Here is a 20,726-nt window from a genome sequence, read left to right as displayed (position 1 = left end):
AGTACAGTTTATAGTCATTGCATATATTGCATATACGTTGAGTTTTTTGTCTGTGTTGAGTTTTGTTAATATTGGCCAAAGCCGCTGGCCGCCAGTTGCACGGGGGTGCTGGGGCTAGTCAAGCTGTTTTACGGCTTTTTTCCCGGCTCCCTTTGCGCGAAAGTGTTTTGTTTGTTGTTGTTTTTTTCGTTCAAGAATAAATCAAATCAAATCGAAATTAAATTATAGACGTGAAACACTATCAATATTTGTCCCGGGTTGTTGGAGTGGCAGTGGATGCCACCACTGAGCGTATGTATTTATTATATTGGCATACGTACTGAAGAAAACGGAAGGGACAACACCCTGCTCTGTAGCCTGATTTTTATGTACCGTAGAGGTATTCCAAAGGTCGTCGATTAAGGTCTGCGGTCCGGTGCATGTTCTTCTACACTTTCGTTTATTTAAAAAAGCCGAATTTAGCACGAAAAAATGCACACTTTTCTTCCTGTCTGCCTTCCTTGGCTTTTTCGACTGCTGAAGTTCCTTTCTGTTTTTATTTATGTAGCCTCTCCTGCCAATTCTGCTTCGTGATTCGCAACATGTATATATCCATATATGTATGCTAATAAAAGTCTTTTCAGCACTTAATTTTTATTATATTTGCTCTCATCTAAGCGCGCCCTAATGAGTCATGTGCGACCTTCTCAACGGAGACGTTCCGCAGAAGCGCAATACAGAAACTCCCAACTGACGTCGGGCTTGTAACTGGCCCAAACTCCCAACTCACTCGCGCTCCTCAACTGTAGGGCAATAAGAGCCTGTGATGTTTGTCCCAAGAATATGGAAATGGCTAGCACGAACAGCTTCCTCGACCTATACCGCTGAATGTTTCTTTAGTACATTTTTATGGTAATAGGCCTCCTGCGCTGGAGTTTTGGCGACATGCAGCGCCCCTAGCGGCCGACGCCTGAGTAGTACAAAAGCAGACGACCCTCGCCGCCCTCCATGTGTTTTCAATTACAAGCCAGAGTGAAAGTTGGTTGTGGCGCTTTGTGGCGTGATTAAATCACTGCATACTGTATGAAATAGCCCCTAAAGTAGCTGCAGAGGCTAAACAAAATAATATCCGCAAAAAGAAGCCGATTTGTCGGCTTTCTTTTGAGCGAGCTGTCGCGGTGGTCGCGGCGTGGGACAGTATATCGCCAGGTCGGCTGGTTTAACTGTTTGACGACAGTTACAGTTTTTTCTTCTTGCGTGCGGTCGACAAAGGAAAGTTCACGAGTAGCATAAACACGGAACGCTGCTCATCTTACATCCTGAGGTAACTGCAAATGTTGCTTCATCGGGAGCATGCAAGCGAAGGCAAGAATTGCGCAGCCGACTCAGCTGACACTGCTGGCCTGGCACCACCTTTGAAACGAGTGGAAATTTTGTTTCGTATTTTCGCAAACTAAATGATTCTTGCGTAACGTTTTACGCCGCACGATTTACGAACGGCAGGGTACATAGCGAGTAGGTGGGGCAATAGCGCCAATTAAATAAACAAATTAAGCGCTATTAAAGGACGCAAAACACGCACCAAATCCCACGCCCTGCAGAGATGTGCACTTCTATAACATCACATAACACAGCCGCATACACGGCGCGGGGCCCCGAATATTTCTATACGATCATCACTGACTGTTGGTTTTCTAGTGCAGGGGTCGTACGCCGACACGCCAGTTGTGACTTCAAATGGAGTTAGACAGCGAGACAAGAACGAAGAAGTGGCGTCCTCCAGTTGAATTGCCCCCCCCCCCCCCCATCTTCACACTTCTCCAGATTATTGTCAAATATTATTAGAAATTCGCTGAATTTTTTCTCTTTCCATTCAAAGCCCCCCTCCTCCTCCCCCCCCCCTCCCCCATTATTTGCCGTCCAGCCCTCGGCTGTGTTGGCTGCATGGAACTCAGCCGTGGCTGACCCTGATTCTAGGCTATTAGGTGCGAACTGGGAATGTACGCTGCAAGAGCGTAATTAAGTAAAGTGAGAGCAAACAAGGAAAGCGAGCGGCCTCTTAGTTCGCCCGACCACTTTGTTTTACGGCCACTAATTTCGGAATCGAAAACAGATTTCACGCTTCTGATGGTATCGGCATTTTGTCACTGAGACACGCAACAAAACGGCAAGATAACGCTGCACCATGTATTCGTAACGGCGACGCAAACGAGCACTGTTTAATGAAAGCGCACGCATAGTGTGCAGGTACGCAAAAGAGCGGCGCATCTCAGCAGGCGAGCCTGCGGTCCGTCGGACTCGCTGGCTTTTTAAAGCGCGATCATCGCCGATTGCGTCACTCTTCTTTTTTGATTGGCTGTTTTTGAGAAGTCTTTGTCACCTAGAGTATTAGTTTAAACTATAAATTTTACTTAAAATTTCACTTCGTACGACCATCGATCGGTGAACCTGCGAGTAGCAGACGCCGTCACGGTCCCGGCACTTTCGTCGGCGCTGTAAACGTGTTTAGCGCTGCAAAGCTTTTCCCCCTAATGCCAAGTTGATCGCTGAAATAGATCTGACGCGTCGGGGATGAGCTGGTGACCACGTCGCAAAATAATCGGGAGCGTCGAGCTCATTTTGCTTCTGTCAACACGGGATCCTATGAGACCCGCGCAGCTTTGTACTACCCGGAAGTACTGCCCGGAAGCCGCTTGCGCAGCGCCCCCTGGGCAGCGCAGGAGGCTTATGTTCAGAATGCGACGAACTGCATCTCATCAAGGCTATGTGTGGACGCGATAATTCCAGCGTGATTTATTAACGAAGTGGCGTCAAAAACTTCTACACCATTTCACGGTTTCAAACTAGGTTCTAAAGGGGCGTCAAATTGATTTTACTAAACAAGGTCTATATTAAATTTTTTTGCGAACGCGTACGAAGTTATATACGCGCGCTGGGGGATGTTGAGAGCGCTGGTGTTAAAATTTGCGAGTCGATCGCGCGAGATTCAATCGCGCTGCCGAATCCTAGTTCTCCAGGCAAAAAGTTTTGTAATTTTAAAATGTTTCTACTGCTGAATTGGCGGTGCGAGCGACTCGCATCGAAAAGCGGAAATGGAAGACGAGTAGTAGACGCTGAAACCATCCACAGCCTCACGGCTATCAAAATGAGCGGCTTCTCCTGTCATCGCCTGAGATAGATATAATGGCGAAAGCTGACCATGCCCTTATACTACGACACTGCTACCGAATGGCCTCACTGCAGCAACTTCAAAATTTGCATGAATACGGCTTGAGAAAGTTTTTGAAAATGCTCTTCCGCTGCCTCCTGTGCTACACCTCAGCCGTACGGAGAGCCTCGCGTTCACATCTGCCATTCTAAGCGACGACTTTGCCGGTTCGTGCAAACATGATAAACGTGGGTGGTCCGTTGATCGGGTGTTTTAACAGCACTGCCTGGTCCCGCCATCATGACGAGTGGCGATTTTGCTGCCAAATGCTGAGTGTGTCGTCGCCTAATTCGAGCTTTCTTTCTCTCCTATCAGCTTAGCCTTGTTGTAAATGAACACATTGAGATCGCGTTCACCTTTTCTCTGCACTTGTGCTCTCCGTTCGTGCGATCAGCGTACATTACTGCTAAGTGCCAAGGTTCCGTGATCTTTCTCATAAAAAGGGGGCGCGGGTACCCAAGGTTGTGAGCAGCACCCGAACTCATCGCAATAACCAGCGTTCAGTTGAGTCTGAAACAACCCGGCTTGCCTTAGGAAAGATTTATTCTGCATGCAAACTTTAATAACACTGCATCTATATTTCCTTGAGCGCAAGTGAGGAACATTTGCTTCAGTTCTAAGAACCAAAATTTTCTAGTTTAATTTACAGCAATACAGAATAGACGGCTCGTATAAACAACAGAGCACAAACAATAGGAAAATCAGCGTGATCAGCAACCGGGTCATTTATACTGAACGACGACAGAGCCACCATCAACTTCTAGGCGATCTAAATCTGTGTACCCTGAATTCTATTAACTGGCACCAATTGACATGCCATCGTTTAGAAGCCACACGGGCTAATTATTAGAAACTAGTCCTCAAAACGTGTTCATTTCACACGTTTGAGTGAACGAATTCATCGCATCTTTTGACGAACCGGACGAATGATAATTTTTTACACAGAAGGTTACAGTGTTTGTCCTCAAGCAGAATGGTTTTCGCGTGGAAGCTCACAACGGATTATCACCAACAGCATGACGCGTTCCACAATGAACATGAGATTACTATATTCCCACCTCAACGGGGAGAAATAATGGGATCCTCATCATACTGCTTTCAGGAATAACGACAGGACACCTGTTCCTCACTGATGCGAGAAGCGACGTGACTCATGCTTGTACTTCACATTAGTAGACTCTAATGAAACGCGATAACCCGTACTGAGGACCGATAGCAAGTTAGTAGATTTCACCAGGGAGAGCCGGATGTCGGCTCCTATCCACATGGGTGGGGAATGTATTAGACAGTATGCATGTGTGCATTAGTAAGACCGTCATGACGTTGTCTGATTTCTTCAATTTCTTCGACAAAGAAAGTAATCTTGAACTTATTGTCTCCTTGCAGATAGAACTTGCCAAAACGTCGATCCCGCCTGATGCACTCGAGCTTGTAAGAGCATACACGTCCTAAAAATGGGGGACGATGTGTACACTGCGGCAGTCCCTGGACAACCATGTCATGCCGCGCCGTGCGAGTTCAACAGGTCCAGGAACGACGTCATCTGGCACCGGGAGCAAGGGTGGCCCGGGGAAGAAGATTTCGACGCGGAGATCTCTCAGGACATCCAGCGTGCTATGTCGGTGCTCGGTCACCTCTACACCTTCTTCATCCCTCTGCTCATCATCCTGGGCCTTGTGGGCAATGGACTCTCCTTCGTCACCTTTCTGTTCACGAGGCTCAGGGTGCGCGCATCGAGTTTCTATCTTGGAACCCTGGCGCTCTCCGACTTCGGCTACCTCTTCCTAATGGCCTTCGTCTGGTTGGACAAGCTGGGGGTCAAAGTGAGTAGCCGTACTTTTAACACTAAAGCTTTCTTCTCGATGTATTGTAAAGAAATAAACAGTGCAAAAATGACAAAATACAAGAAAGAGAGAGTTAACTGAAACGCGCTTAGTACTCATTCACGTGTTTCGATGTTTTTCGCTGTTTATTTATTCATTTACGACCACCTACTGCCTTGAAGTGACAATCTTTTCAACACTAGACTACCGCCCCCGAGCTGTATACATATATTTTTTAAAGTTATTCCTTCATAAAGTTATCAGTTTCTTTTGAGTGCGCTGATTTTGCCGTTAGTAAAATCGTCTCAGCGGCTTTCATGTATAATTACAGCTAAATCCACAAAATTTAAATTGAATAAAAGTACTCCAGGGACCCCACTGAGAAACACCGTATCGGCTTGAGGAAGTGCAAGTGGTTCGACATTCTCTCAAATACACAATTTTCTTATTCTATGAAGAATTCAACATACCGCTCCTGCCCCCTTCCCATTGTCTAAAACAAGCCTCGTTTTTTGCAGCTTTGTGTCTTAAAATGGGAACCTGTTCACCTGTTTTTTTAGTCCTACGTGACATTAGGCGTAGCTCCTTGAAAACAGCCGTTGGCAGCTGCAAATATTTGCATCAACTAGACACATATTGACTTTAAACCGCCCCCCCCCCCCCAACGTCAAATCAGTTCAAAGATATTGGGGTGCAGCCACCTTTGTAATTACTTGTGCAACCTAACCGCTTTAGTGAGTGATACATAAGTAGCTAAACCCAAGTGAATCGTCGATAGATTAAGGACACACTAAAAGGTGGAAATATGTGGGCCTGTATCGATGGATTACCGTGCCGAGAATCTAAATGCACCATTCCAGCAAGTAACAGTTGTTTAGTTAGGCAGAAAACGCCAGGGATGTGAAAACGCCAGAAAACGCCAGAAAACTTCAAACGACACCCGTACGCTTTTACGGTTTGGGACGTCACAGAAGTGAGGAACGCCGAGAGTTGATTGGAAAAGCATCTGTAGATGTTTCCCTGAAATAAACAGTATGACTGAGCAGGTGAAATAAGAACTTTCCGTGATCTCGTCGTATATAGAAACACAGACTACAGCTTTCATACACTGCGAGGCAGGCTGCTCCCCTCGCGACTTAGTCAGCTATCGTGCTTTCAGTTTCGTTTTCTATAAAGAAACCTTGTTGCACCATTAGCGAAGTCAATTACCTCCGACGCTGGGCGCCCGGCATTCTCCGCAACCAGTATTCCAGGCAGGAAGAGCTTAAGTCCCTTTGTTATAATCGGCCAAAAGAACAAGATGCGCTGCCAGTGGTAAGCGAGCTGCTCGAGCTTCCAATCTCCCGTTCTGCGCCCGCGGGGGGGAAGCCGAGTAGAAGAAGGAGTAATATTTTATTTAAATTGTTGCCTCGAGTAAAGCGCGCTTGGAACGAACACAATCGCTCGTAAAATGAATCCGCCCGTTCGCCTCGAGCCACTGTTGATACTCTGTTAAGCGTGCCTCGCTCTGCCCTTGTTACGTGTGAGCCAGGAGCACGGTGTAAACTATTCTTACACCGTGGTCAGGGGGAGCGCGCGCTACAACAAGTGCCGACATGGCTGCCGTGAAGAGTGTTTATTTTGCTCTAGGTTCACGCTGCGCGAGAGAAGAAACTAATAGGCTGTGATCGCGAGGCGAGGTGAAGTCAAGGCGCCCTCCTGAACGCGCCTCCCGGGAGCCCGGGACGCCGCGCTTGATATTCGAAACAGCGCTTGTTGCTTCAAAAGCAGCGCCGCCGCAATCCTCCATGCTGGCAACCGATTTGAAAGGGTCTGGTTTGAAAGAATAGGCGTGCACACCGGCCAGTGGAGGAAAGAAACACGGATGTCATTCCGTCGACAAAAAATCAGAAACGTCTAAGCCGCCCTCCTTGGCCAGAGAAACGTTGCCGTAGCCGGCCGAAAATTGGAGACTTAAAAGGTACCGATGCCACGGTTTACGCTCTATACCGCACCGGGGCTTCGCTCCTACTTTGCGAAGCAATGGGTACGTCCCAAAAAATGGGAAGGAAGCGGTTGAGAGAAACGGCAGCTTTATGTGCTTACTTCTCAGCCAATGACCCATCGTTGCTCGTTGAACAGGAGCCAAGAGACGTCCGAAAGGTTTGATCTTTCAGTTAAAACAAAAATTCCATTCATCCTTCACTGTGTCTTTATTCTAGTCCGCAGCCATTCACTGCAGCGTGTCCCATACCCACAGCTACGGGTTCGGTCGTTAAAAAACTCAAAAAGTAGAGCCTAGCGTTACGGTTTCCGTGTCACTAACAAACAGGAGGCATCGTCGACGGCACTGACCCTGAGCGAAAATCTCGTAGTGAAACGTTGCGGCTCCCACCGAAATCACCTGGAGCGTAAGGAGCTGTCCCAACCAAGAGTGGGCGAAAAGGATGCAGAAAATGTACACCCGTTGCACGCGCTGTTTACGATGGCATCGCCGCTAGGGAATACTTTTCAGTAGTGCGTGTTTGCTTCGATACACATGCGATATATGCGTTGCTGCATACCTGTTGCGAGCGGGCTTCAGAATTCTATAACCCGTCTGCGCCGAGTGCAATAAGGCTACCGCATTCCACGCTTGAGCGTCAAGTGCGAGTGTCCTCCAATTTTTAATCAATTAATTTATTTATTTATTTTTTATTCAAAAATTCCCCTAAAGGCCCTTACTAGGGGGGCCTTTAGGGGTATTCAGAACGAATACAAAAGAGTACTAACAGCAGGTTAATAGGCAGACAACTAAATACAAGCGGGTGCGAGGCAAAAAAGAATAAGAAAGCAAGAAATAAGGAAAACAAACAGAAATCTGGAAAGGACTCTTAAACCTACAAAAGCAAGTTTTAGTAAAGTTAAGATACGGAGTAAGTGTGTAAAAGTTCTTGAAATTTGGTCGGATCTGTTACATTTACAATGTGACATGGTAGGGCATTCCAATCCACAGTTGTGCGAGGTATGAGGGATTGTGAATATTTGTGGCATTTCACACTTCTCACTTTTAAGGCATGGTCCCGTCGGGGAAAGATGGTCATGTCGAAGAAAAGAAATCAGGATGAAGTGAAGAGTGATGGTACAGTTTATGAAACAATGATAAACGTGATAGTTTCCGCTGATGTGTTAGGATAGGTAAAGATGGGCGAATTTTCAGAGCCGTGACGCTGGTATGGTGTGAATAATCTAGAAAGATGAAACGAACGGCACGATTTTGAAGGGGTTCAATTTGGTCAACTAAGTATGCTTTGTCAGAGTCCGAAATGGCAGAGGCGTATTCAATTTTAGGTCTGATGACAGTTGTGTATGCAAGTTTACGGAGGTTAGATGGAGCATGTTTGAGTCTGTGCTACCTATGCTACACAATGAGGTGGTAACCGCCTTTTAGGGGCGAAGCTCCTAAAGCCATGGGTCTGTCCATCCCTTGTGTCTCGTGGTACGTGACCGCCGCATGCTTTCGGAGATGTCGCAAAGTGGGCCGCGTTGCACGCGCAAGAACCGGCTGCAACCGGCAGCGCAAACTCGGCACCGGGAGCGCGAGCTTGTCTGTGTTCGCCAACGGAGGCGCGAGCGCACATGCACTGCGAGGGGGAGATCACGCAAGAGATCACGCCACGAACGCAGGTAGTCGTTCTCGGAGATCGAACGAGACGCAAGGACCTTTGCTCGTTTCCTCTTGTCTTGTTCGGGCACAAGTTCGCCCTAAATAAAAGTCTTTCTTTACCGTTGTGTCTCATCCTACGTGACAAAATGTGGTGAAGGTGCGGGGTAGTCCTCGATGGCGCGGGGTCTTTCACCAGGTCTGGGCCTGGGAGCATTGACTCCGAAAATAAAAGTTGATTTGTACAATGTACGCACACAGTCTTACGTCTTTCTTAATGATGTAATGGGCGAACTTTCACGGGAGAGTTACGGTTACCGATGATCTCCCCCTCTCGAGCTTCGCCCCACTTATCATCATTCATTCCGTGGATATGGCGTGATTTTTTTAGCCGTTGTGTTCAGTCGCGAACCATTCATAACCAAACTCAACGGAGTAAAAAGGAGTTTTTGATTAGTAACTCCGTGGCGGACAATGGTCAGAAAAAAGAAATTCGACAGAGAAAGGACAAAGTTACAAAAAAACGGTTGGGTACGGTTGTAGGCAACAAAGCAGGCGCGATTCTTTGCATGTCATTGGCGTTTTAGGTCCCAAAACAAAAAGTCGCTTGCTTTAATCACTAAACCTTTCACTCAAGAATAATGTGCGTGTGCCGGTTCGGGTGCGTGCTTTGTTTTACGTTTGCCGACCATATACTAAACCTAACCCTTTTCTATATACAGGGTGATCAAATTTAAGTCGACAGGTTTTTTTTTTTTTTTTTTAATTAGGCGCTTATGCCTACGTGAAGGCCACCTGTACACTGGGGTAATGGACCAAGGGGGACACCTAATAATGCGGCAATTGTTGATGTCGTACGCCAAATGTATGAAAATATACTAATTATTTTAGACTGGCTGCGGTACGCAGGCATGTATATAGTAAAATGTTAGACGGAGTCGTGTTTTGACACTGTTTCAGTTGGCAGAATTCTCCTAGCCTATCCTTCTTTCGAGATATCGAAGGGCAAACTTTATTGCAGTTCGCAAGATAACCCATGCAAGGCCCTGAGAAAAGACGCAAAGCCCCTCCCTTATGTGACGCGCCTGCTGTGTACGGTGTTTAGTTTGAAAACGGGGTGGATCCATAGGCAAAAGTGATACTTTCACCCTTTCAGTGTTGACCTGAGTAAACGCAAATTGCCGTGCTCGGAACAGCTGTTGTTCCGTCATTTCGCCAGCCGAGAGCAAAAGAACGCCAGTTATTACTTTTGCCTAAGCATCCTCCCCCGTTGCCAAACTAAACATTGCACATCAGAAAAGGGGGAAGCTTTGTGCCGGTTCTCGCGGCCTTGCATGCCTAATTTTAGAAGGGGCAATTAAACTTTGAAGTTCGATATATCTGAGTGTGGATGGCCAGAAGAATTCTGCCAAATGAAATACCATATAAATACGATTGAGTCTAAGTGATAAATACAAACATGCCGCCTTATGTAGCCGTCAAAAAGGTAATTATTTATTTTCATTAATTGGGCCACCGACATAAATAATTACCACCTCATTCTGTGTCGACTGATTGTCCGGTTTTAACGCGCAGCTGCAACACAGGCGATGAGGCGCGCCGTAGTGGAGGGCTCCGGATTAATTGTGAGTACCTGGGGATCTCTTACGGGAGACGAAAACTCGTACACAAGGGTGTTTTTGCTTTTCACCTCCATCAGAAAAGTGGCCGCGGCCGAAAATCTAAACCGCGACCTCGTGCTCAGCAACACAACGCCTTAGCCACTGAGCCACCGCGGCGGGTACCTCATTCTCTGTATTCCTGGGCGCACAACCTTATCGTAGAGGTGGTGTTCATGCAGATGTAAGCGAATAATGTTTAGCCATTTCAGTCCCAACTTTTTTTTTCAAGCACGAAAATGTTTGGTCTGTGTTCTGCCAAATCCTACGGCTACTGATTTATTAATGAGTCCCATATTTGAAGACATCTGGCAACTAAAAGTGTTATTTGTAAGGGGAACACATTTGCTGGTTTTTCTACATTTTATGACCACATGAGCCTACAAGCAAAAAATGAGGTCCCCAGTGCAAATGTTTACAGATTTACAAGCCTGAAAATAAACCTAGGACCTCGTGTTCTTCTAGCCTCGGCGTCGTAATTTCGCGTTCACTGGACCTTTTCCTTCTTTGTAGCGTCCGGCTCCGCTAAAACGCTGCAATGGTTTTGCGTTTTAGCTCCGCTAAAACGCAAAACTTATCATGGAAGGAGAATGCCCCCAAAACTAGCAGTTTTCTTTAGTTCTCTATGCGTTAGAGTGACTACAGCAATGTGATTCCATGTGGAACCACCAGGACAGCGGGGGTTAAAAAGCCTGTCAGCTTAACTTTGATCACTCTGTATACCTATACAGGCATATTTAGCGATGTGTGCGTGTGGTTCCTAATATACACAAATAGCTGAAATTCAGTGGAATTCAATTCTTACTTTTCAGTTGGTCCAGTCACTTCTTTAGCCCAAGTCGCAAATTTGAGCAAACCTACAGCGGAAGGTGAAACAAATCACTTTCAGTGCGCTGCACTTTGGCCCCCGCTAGAGGGGTTTCGCGGCAACGAAGGCGGTGGTGTCCACGTTGACGAGCGAGGGATCGAGACACCCCAGGCAGAAAGAAAATGAATGAGCAGCGGCTGGCAGAAGTGTGCGGGGAAGGCCGGCACGGCCTGCCAAGGTGCCTTCTTCCTGCGCGTCGCCTCGGATGACTATGTATCACTAACACTCCCTCACACTTTCTCCGGCCGCTTCTGCTCCATTTGCGGCTCATCTGAATCACGCGACGTTTGCGCGGGAGGTTCAAACACGGTTTGAAACAACATGCTCTGCGGCAGCAAAGCGCTACCAGGTAACGGCAGCGTACCGTGCACAGCCGTGCATCCGCTGGTCACGGGGTCATTTGCTGAGACGCAGTAGATATGCGCCGTGACCGCGAAAACCGCAGTTCGTGCTGCGGAAAAATTTTACTTTAGGGAGTATAGTAATCGTCATGTGATTTTGATTTCAGACGTTTTGGGCTTCATCTTGTTCTCCTTCCTTTGTTTCCCACTCCACGTGCAGATGCTGAACCGGCGAGGCGTGTGCCAGGGTATCCTGTACTTGTCATCGGCGTTCAGCTTCTGGTCGGTGTGGCTCACCGTGACCTTCACTGCGGAGCGCTGCCTGGCCGTGCAGTGCCCTCTGTGGCGGTTAAAGCTGAACACCCGCGGCCGGGCCCGGACCACGGTGGGCGCCACGGCTGCCGCCTCACTCATGCTCAACTCTTACCTTCTCCTGCTCACTGACGTCGTCGTGGACGAAGACGGGGTGACTGCTTGTACACACAGACCCGACTTCGAACAGTAAGTTGGACGTCCGCGTGGTTGAGACAGCACAGGTTTTTGTGACTTTTTTAACACGAAAGTGTTTTATTCCCGGATACACGAAGACTTCGCTGATGTCATATCCGTCACGGAAGTGGCGCCAGTAGAACGAAGCAAGCGGCTGTAAAGTGTGCACCCCTGCATGCAGGGTCTTCTTGCGGGGAAGCAAACTTTAGTACTTAAGAGCAGGTTATACTTTGGGCTGTTGGTTTTCTGATTTATATTTCAACACGAAAGTGTTTTTTGCCTTGATACCTCAAATTTTACTGACGTCATATTCGTCACGGAAATGACACCAGTGTACCTTTGCCGAAGCGACCCGCCAGCAGGATGTCACTCACCAAGCACGTCCACAAGACAGCCACCGGCCCGCAATTCATTCTAAGCTGCAGATTTCGCTGCTCATTTCACTTTCGTGTTTTACTGCATCCTATGACGGAGGAATCAACCAAAATTTTTTTAGTTCTCCCTGCTTTAACTGTGTTCGTTTCGTACTAGTCAAATTGCAGTGGTAAATCCTTCGTATTTTGGTATTTAGTTCGTGAGTTAATTTTCGCTGTAGCAACACCTGAATTATTGCAACGCGTTGCCACAACAACGGCTTGGTTACCTATAGACCTGCATCATTTCATGACGCATAGAAAATTTTTTTTCGGAATACCGGCAGTTACAAATAGGCCGAATTCTAAATGTTGGACTGCCATAAGAGGAGCACTGATATAGTTGTGTCCCTTATGCTATGTTGTGAACTTTTGTATGCTGTGTACGTCTTCTGTACTGTTGTGCGTGATGGGTGCAGGAAAATAATACTTTGGGAGAGGTGCTTAGTGTCAAGGCAATCTAAGTAGAGGACGGGGTTGCTGAATACCTACTGAAGGAATTCCTATTTTCGCAAAAAATATTACAAACATTGGCGGAAACTCGCAAACACTCGAAGTCTTAGTTTGTACCTCGAAACAAAATTTTTTTCTTTCAAGCAAGCGAAAATTTACAAGCTGCCATTACCCCAGCTTGCCCGGGAAGATTAATGCACTACTATCTATGGAAACGTGTTGGAAATATTATTTTTGATTAAGTACCTGTAATGCATATTCAGTGGTACTGTGTGTAAGTATCGCGTTCCGCAGGAAGCAAATGAAACCACTTTCAAAGCATACTTAGTGCTTATGTTACAAAAAAATGAACAAATGGATCGAAGACAATTGGGCAATCTTGAAAAGGACCTATCATCACGGAAAATGCGTATACAAGGTTTATTTTAGAAAAAAAGCGTAGTAATCAGACGACACGAATCACCAGGCAGCAGGTGCCTGACGGAAAGTCTCCCAGTTTAAACAAGCACAGAGAGTAATCTTTCCTACGTACTGTGAAGAAGAGGGCGCCGTGGAACAAATGCCATGAGCACACAAATGCCTTTTTTCGCATAAATGCCTCACAGGACTTGTAAAATAGCTAAATGAAAATTGTCGCGCAAAGTGAGATTCGTGCAACATACAATAATTTTGCAGAAAAAAAAACACGTTGCATGCCGTAGCGCATTACCGACAATATTGTGCCGTTCAAAACTCTGCGCACTATTCAGTCTTCTTCTGCACATTGGTTAGAAGCGTGGGCTGTGATAATAGCTGTTCGCCAGTGAGCTAGGTGTTTCGTTGTAGCCACCATGACTGCTCAATGCAAGGCGATCCGCTTGGGTTGCGCACCCATGTCCCAAAATATAAGGCAGAACTGTTTGTGAAGTACGTTTTAGCGCCTAAACAACTCTTATATTTCGGTCACTGAAATAGGCTTCGGAATAAGACTATGCTAACCTGCACTATTGGCCACATCATTGGCACATGCAAAGAATTCAATTTCATTGACTAAAACATTGCAAAATTGAGCACGTCTGCGCAAGTTCATTGAAAAGCACAGTGGTCCGAAATAAATAGTAAAAAGCGAAGGAGGCAGATGACATCCCTGTTATACCGGAAATTGCTTGGGCCAAGATTTGGCTCGATTAGCCATTGGTCTAATAAAAGAGCTGTCATAGCATAGCACTAGAATACAGCTGGTTATAAAATGCTCCAGCAGCGAGTGACACACTTGATCCGACGTATTATAGAATAGAGGTCAACCAAAAACGCAGAAATTGCTGATAAGTTTAGGTACACACCTAGAGGACTGTTTAAAAAAAACGTCTAATTATTTGGCTACGAATCAATCCTGATACGGAGTGAAAACTTCAATTTCACATTGAGCGTTTTTGCCCTGTTTTAACTGAGAAGCCAGAAGTTAAACTATACAAGGCTTGGATAAAGTATAAATAGGAGCAGAGACACACTTGCCACCGCAGCTCATGTTCAAGTCCACGCACACAGGCAAAACGTCCCACATGCGGGCCTAATGAAGAACTTTCTGTGCAAGTAAACTGGCAAGGCCAGTACCCTTAGAAATAAACTGGCCTGGTCATCCTTTTCCGGCATATATCCGCATATGAACACATGAACGTATGCCGAAGAACAGAGTTTTTCTGATTTTGAAGCTCAAAGCACTTTACTTGGAGCTTACAGTACTGTCCTCGGAGAATCACTGTGATTGTATAAGTGTACTTCGACGCCTGCTGGTGTAGGTTTTATTCTCTTGGGGTTAGCTTCTATGATCTTTTTTTTCTTTTATTGGGAGTAAAAAGAGAAAAAGAGCATTCTTTTTGGGACGGGGGAGGAATGAGTGTCCATTGCAAGCGGAGGATTCACGCTTTCTCACTTTTGCGCGTTGAGCCCAAGTGAGCATCGACTTGGGGTGTTTTTTATACGTCACTGTGCGTGATGAAGCGACCATGGGAGGTTGCGAGATGGTGGTCGCATAATTACTTGTCATCTTTTTCTGTTGCAGGATTCTTCATTACGCGAACATCATAGACACCGTGGTTACCCTAATTGTGCCGTTCATCCTAATCGTAATCATGAACTTCATGATCGGTCGAGCCCTGTACCTCATCAACGCACGAAGCAGGCTTCATCGGACGGAAAGCGGGCCAACAGACTGCAATGGCGAAAATGGTGAGGATGAGAAAGCTTTTACCCGTAGAGCTACATCTTTAAAAATCATACGCATAAGCATCAAAACGCTAACAGGCCGCCCTAGAAAGAGCTTTATTCACAAGACCAACGTATGTAAATCTTCATCATAGAATCACCCCAATATGTTATAGAGGTGTGCGCGAAGTTGTGCCAAATTGTGCTTGCCAGATTGAAAATTACGCCCCTGTTGTGGCCCTCTTCCAAGAATTAAATGCTGGCATGCCCGCAAGTGGAGCCTTTCCCTTCCCCTATGAACCACTGTGCATTTGTACGTGATACATTTTTTAAATAGAACAGCAATGCAGTCGCTGTGATTTTAGGACAGTATTCTCATAGATACGATCTGAAAATTTCCTCTTTTTTGGCAAAATATTTCTCGGTTCAATACAACTGTGTCTTTGAAGTGCTTCAGTTAAAGGTTCGTAAAACCGGAATGACTTTGGACATGTAGATCCCTTGCGGCCTTAGAGACCGGCCATGAACTCCACACACATCCCGTGCAATGTCTTGAACGTATGGCGCATGTGCAGGATCAACTGTAGTGCACCAATTTACAAACAGTGTTTCTCGGTAGGAATTTACAGGTCGTTAAATGAGCCTTGTAATTCCTTAGCATTAGATTTATCAGTCCAGTCACCATTTAAAACTGAAGGATTTACGCAGTTACAGAGCAAATTTATCACAACCCGAACATGGCGTACGCAGGGCGGTGGAGGGCAACGAGGCCGCGACTACTCTCGAAGGCTTCGAGCTCGAGGGTGGAAGTCGAAAGGGAAAGAACATTAAGCCCCTTTACAATCATCAAATAACGAACCACAGTAATTACTTTTGCCGTTAAGTGCGCTAAGGAAACGTTCCTTTCATCTCTGCTCTCTTAACATGATGTTATATTTTGGCTGTGCCCCTGAAGGAAAGCAGTAATGTTCAAAATTGATAGGTTTTCCCGCCTGAAGCTGCCTGCGTGGTAAAGATTTTTATGTTTTGAAATTTAATACTCGTTTAGATCTTCAAGTTTTTTTCCTTGCGTTGGGCTGGTGGTTACTTGTTTTTTCTACCATATTGTCCCACTCTGTTTTTCGGACTTGCCCTCCCCCACCAACGGTAATGCAGTCTTGCGCACGCCACTGCTATGTGCATATTACTTCCCCATAATTACGCAACTTCAGTGGAAGCCTGATAAACGTACGTTTCGAAATAGCTTATAGTTTGGACATAGGCTACGATTTAATATACCTATAGCCAGTACATCTAGAAACATGAGGACGGAATGCAATCGTAGAAACCAATTACTTGTCATTAAACAAGGTCGCCCCCTCTGCTCCCAAGGAAAAGATCGTCCCAGACGTGGATTAGTCCTTTACCTTGTCGGAGGGTTCGAGCTAATTAGGCGTAATGTAGCTTGACCTGAAGAAGGCCCGATTGCCAGACTCCCTTACATAATCTAGAGTATCTTCGCCAGAGACAGTCAGCATTGCTACATTGGTTCGCCAGTCTGAACAGATGGGCAGACGAATAACGGATGTATCCCAGTGGACCCGGTATTTTATCAAAGAAAATTTATCAATCTTGGTCGGGCGCGGGATAGCAGGCTGCGCTGCGCGCCGGAAAGAAACCGTCTGAAGATCGAGTAGTCTGGGGAGAGTCCGCCAGCAGACGAGGCTGAATTGCCCGCGGTGTTAGCACAGCGTGCGATCGATAGGCGGCGATGAATGCAGCGAAGAATGCAATGTAGGCAGGTTGTGCATGTTTCCTGACCAACCGAATACAGCTGTATTAAGCCACTCTAAGGGCGGAGCGTCCGCTCGGTTTTTGCTGGCGTCAAGCGTAAGGCAGCCATCTTGTCTGACATGAAATTATGTGCGCGCTCGTCTCTTATGTATGACATTCTGACTTCATCGACAACGTTTACGAAACGACGGTATGTTTCATGTATGAAGTATGCTTCGGCATAAATACACGCTGACCAAGTGCCACGTCATTTTGATTTAGTGGCTCCAATGATTCTCTGAGAGTTTTTTGGGGAGCACATGGTGGCGAGCTTGTCATTTTTTTTACTGCAGAAACTTTGTTTATTGTTCCTTTGCGACAGCTGCATCAGAGTCCTTCAATGTTTTGTAAAGCATTGCAGCACTTTGGCGGTATTTAAAAACCTTGCTCCGCCGGTACATATTGTCTTACTCCACTTGAGACGCAACAATATCAAAATCACGAAAAATTATGTGACAGATGCCTAATTTTTAATAGTGCTCTAAATCCACAAACATGCAGTGGAAGTCCGTTTCGAAGCCGCAAGCAGTTAGAACCCAAAATCTGGACAGGCTGTTTCGAGCCTAAAAGGTATAAATGTACTTGGCTGCACAGATTTTAATATAGTCCATTTTATAGCCCCGTTGCGCTCGTCTCTCAGCTTCTTTCGCGTATATTTAAGGGTGGATCTTCTTCCAACTAGATGAAGCGCTGCTTCTGATTTTTATCGAAATACCCTTTCTGCAGACCAGAGCGGTGGTTCGAGCGGCTGCTCGCCAACCAGTGGAAGCCCCAGGAGCGTTCCGCTCACGGTGACGGTCACATCGGGAGGCACCACCCGTTTCCAGCGGCAACAGGCTGAGCCTCTGCTCATGCACCCCAGCCAGGTCAGCGTGAACCGGATGTTGTTCCTTGTGTGCACAGTGTTTATCATCCTCAACCTGCCAAGTTACGTCGTCCGTATCCACGTCTTCGTGCTCTCCATCGGGGGCCAGCCAGTGCCCGAACTCGTGCTATTGCTACAGCGATACTTTATGCTGCTGTACTACACAAATTTTGCCGTGAACATCATTCTGTACACCCTGGGAAGCCGTTTCTTCCGCCGGATGATGGTGCAGTACGTCTGTAGCAAATGGAGTGCCCTAAGGAATATGTTCCGCAAGTCTGGTACCTACGAGACAACTACGGGTGGAGGTGTCTTGACGGCTTCGTTCAAGATGAATGGACATCCAGTAATCTCGCTATAGTCTTCACAAACGAAGGTGTCTGTGAAAGAAGGCGTCTCTTTCTTCGTGGCTTCGGTGATGAGGAGTACAACGGGTGACTTCTGCAGTGGAAGCCGACAAGGCAGCAACGTCGCGTGTCAGAAGCTGCTACTGCACTTACGTCATAAAGCAAGATATGAGGGCTCTGACAACATGGTTCCAATACTCCAACAAGGTAATCTTTTTTTATCTTAATGTATTTGTGTACTTAGTGCAGATCAGAGTCGCAAGTAGTCGTAGTGAAGTTCTAGCGTCAAAAGATACGAACCAGTTCATTACAATATACGTTGCAATATTGACAAAAGAAAAGTCATCATGGCTTGCAAGCGAAATTAAACGTCTCTTTCTACTTAATCGAACAAAGGAAACGCTCTTCGGGTAAATTTTTTTTGTAGTTCTAAAAACGCGTAAAAAACAAACTTGAAATAGGTCAGTAAAGGTGAAATGCCAAAGGGTTTGGATAAGAACAAATGTGACGTGTTGCAAGGCATTTTAAGTACAGAATTGGTGCTAGTGAACCTTTCTAATTTTATAGCGAGTAAATGAATTTGATTCCCAGAATCTTTGCCTTCGTCTCTTCAGCTACACCGAGAACCTGAGTCCCATGCGGCCATAATTGATGAAAAAACGGCTTTTTTATAAAGTCTACGTTTTCCGTCTCATACGGATTCCTAACAGCGCAGATATAGTTAAGTTTGAGACATTCAACAAGTCAATTAAATTTGAACCACTCTATATTGTGCTTCCTTCAAGGAATTCCTAAACACTTCAGATAAAAACCTTTCACTCTTTAATTCGTGCCTGAAACCACTGCGAAAGCAATAGTTATCGCCGGCACGGAGCGGCACTCTATGATTTGTTTCTGCTTTGCTTTTGTGGCTTTCTTGTCAAAAGCGGCCATCGAATGCGTTGATTTCTGCAACTGAAAGAGAGCCGGCGCATCGCCACTACACCGCTGTAGTTGCATAATTCCAGTATTCAAAGAGCGCCAAGACCAGGAAAGTCAGAAAGAGCATTAAGCAACTTTCTGGGTTATCTGATAGGCATAGAGCAGTAGTTTTAGGCTATATGTACTTTGTGATCCCCTAATCTAAGCACTCTACGTGTTGGTTGACTACGTCATACAAGCATTTAAGACTTCTGAAAAAAAATTTAAATAGTTTCAATCTCCCTTGAAGCTATGCAGCAGTACGGACACTAGGTAAAATGCACAAAATAATCAAGTGACGGAGTAATCGTGATTAATGTTATCACCTAAGGAAACTGTTGAATAATAGTGGCTATGTACTCCCTTAAAGGAAACAATTTCCCTAGGTCACACAAATAATCCCGGATTCTTTTTTGGTTATATGAAGCCGGAGCGGCTTCATAGCATTAAATATTATGTATACCCTCAACACACCGCCTAATGTCGTACGAATACATTTTTCACTGGATGTAATAAAGTAATTGGGGAGGCAGGGCCGAGCTCGCCATCTCGAACAAAATAACGAAACGGGAAGAGTCGTGTGGTGTCAGCAAATTTGCATAATTGTTGGATTAAAAAAACAAAGCCAAACATTCACCGAAATTATCAAAAAGTAAACAAAGGCCTAACGGCCTTCCATCATCACGTGTACAAGCAATATTTTGATTCTATCGCTTTATTTCCGTTAGCGCTTGTTAAAGACTGGATGACGTGGTAACCTACAGAAACTATATATATATATATATATATATATATATATATATATATATATATATATATATATATATATATATATATATATATATATATATATATATATATATCGATTCAGAAAAGGAATTGAGGGGCTCGTTGAATTAAGGCAGAGATAAGGGTTGGCAGTCCAGAAAACAACAGAAAGCAATGGGGAAAATGTCGTAGGTCATTAAAAAAGATAAAAAATTTGGAAAGACAGAAAGAAAGTCGAGAAAAAATGCCCACCGGGTGGGGTGCGCACCCACGACCTCCAGAACGTGCGTCTGGTGCGTGACCACTTCGGTACCGACAAGACTATTCCCCCGCCCCACCCCCCCTCGGGTATTTATGTTAAGGTATTTTGTTTTCCTGCACTTGGGGGTGGTAGCCAGCGCCACTCGGACTACTCTGGGTGAAGGGGACCTTTGCTAACCTCCGGGCCGTGACTCGAGTGTCTACGACATGTATAATGATTTGGTTTGATTGCGGGGTTTAACGCGCCGACGCAACGCAGGCGATGAGGCGCGCCGTAGTGGAGGGCTCCGGATTAATTTTGACCACCTGGGGATCTTTATCGTGCGCCGAAATCTCGTACACACGGGAGTCTACGACATGTATAGAGTGGTCGACCAGCGTTGAACCCTCTTATGCTCCCTATGGCACCAAGACTGCCAGTACAGAGGCCCTTGCTTTTGCACGTAGGGCATCAGAATGGGAAATGAGGGCCTCGTTGAATTAAGACAGGGAGCTTATGAAGCTTCAGCGCTGGTCGAGCATTCTCGATATGTCGTAGACACTCGAGTCACGGCCCGGGGGTTAAGAAGAAGGTCCCCTTCATCCCGAGTAGTCCGAGTAGCGCTGGCTACTACCTCGAAATGGAGGAAAACAAAATACCTTAACATAAATATCCGAGAAAGTGGAGGGGAAATA

At 45.9% G+C, this 20,726-nt stretch overlaps 1 protein-coding gene across 1 annotated transcript in view; it reads left to right on the top strand.

The window, feature by feature from the left end:
* LOC144141618 (uncharacterized) overlaps window positions 1-20,726 on the top strand; it is a 104,837-nt gene that overhangs the window by 72,202 nt on the left and 11,909 nt on the right. Inside the window, exons 2-5 of the mRNA XM_077673160.1 lie at window positions 4,574-5,010; window positions 11,720-12,000; window positions 14,896-15,062; window positions 17,577-18,269. Of these exons, the coding sequence (XP_077529286.1) occupies window positions 4,642-5,010; window positions 11,720-12,000; window positions 14,896-15,062; window positions 17,577-18,076 (1,317 nt within the window). The 5' untranslated portion in view covers window positions 4,574-4,641 and the 3' untranslated portion in view covers window positions 18,077-18,269. The remainder of the gene's footprint in view (window positions 1-4,573; window positions 5,011-11,719; window positions 12,001-14,895; window positions 15,063-17,576; window positions 18,270-20,726) is intronic.

Source organism: Haemaphysalis longicornis, unplaced genomic scaffold (assembly GCF_048455015.1).
Source record: "Haemaphysalis longicornis isolate Haplotype H1 unplaced genomic scaffold, Haemaphysalis longicornis Haplotype H1 scaffold_6, whole genome shotgun sequence".
Classification (NCBI taxonomy): domain Eukaryota; kingdom Metazoa; phylum Arthropoda; class Arachnida; order Ixodida; family Ixodidae; genus Haemaphysalis; species Haemaphysalis longicornis.
The sequence above is the reverse complement of the archived record's forward strand: the minus strand, read 5'-3'. Positions and strand labels throughout refer to the sequence as shown.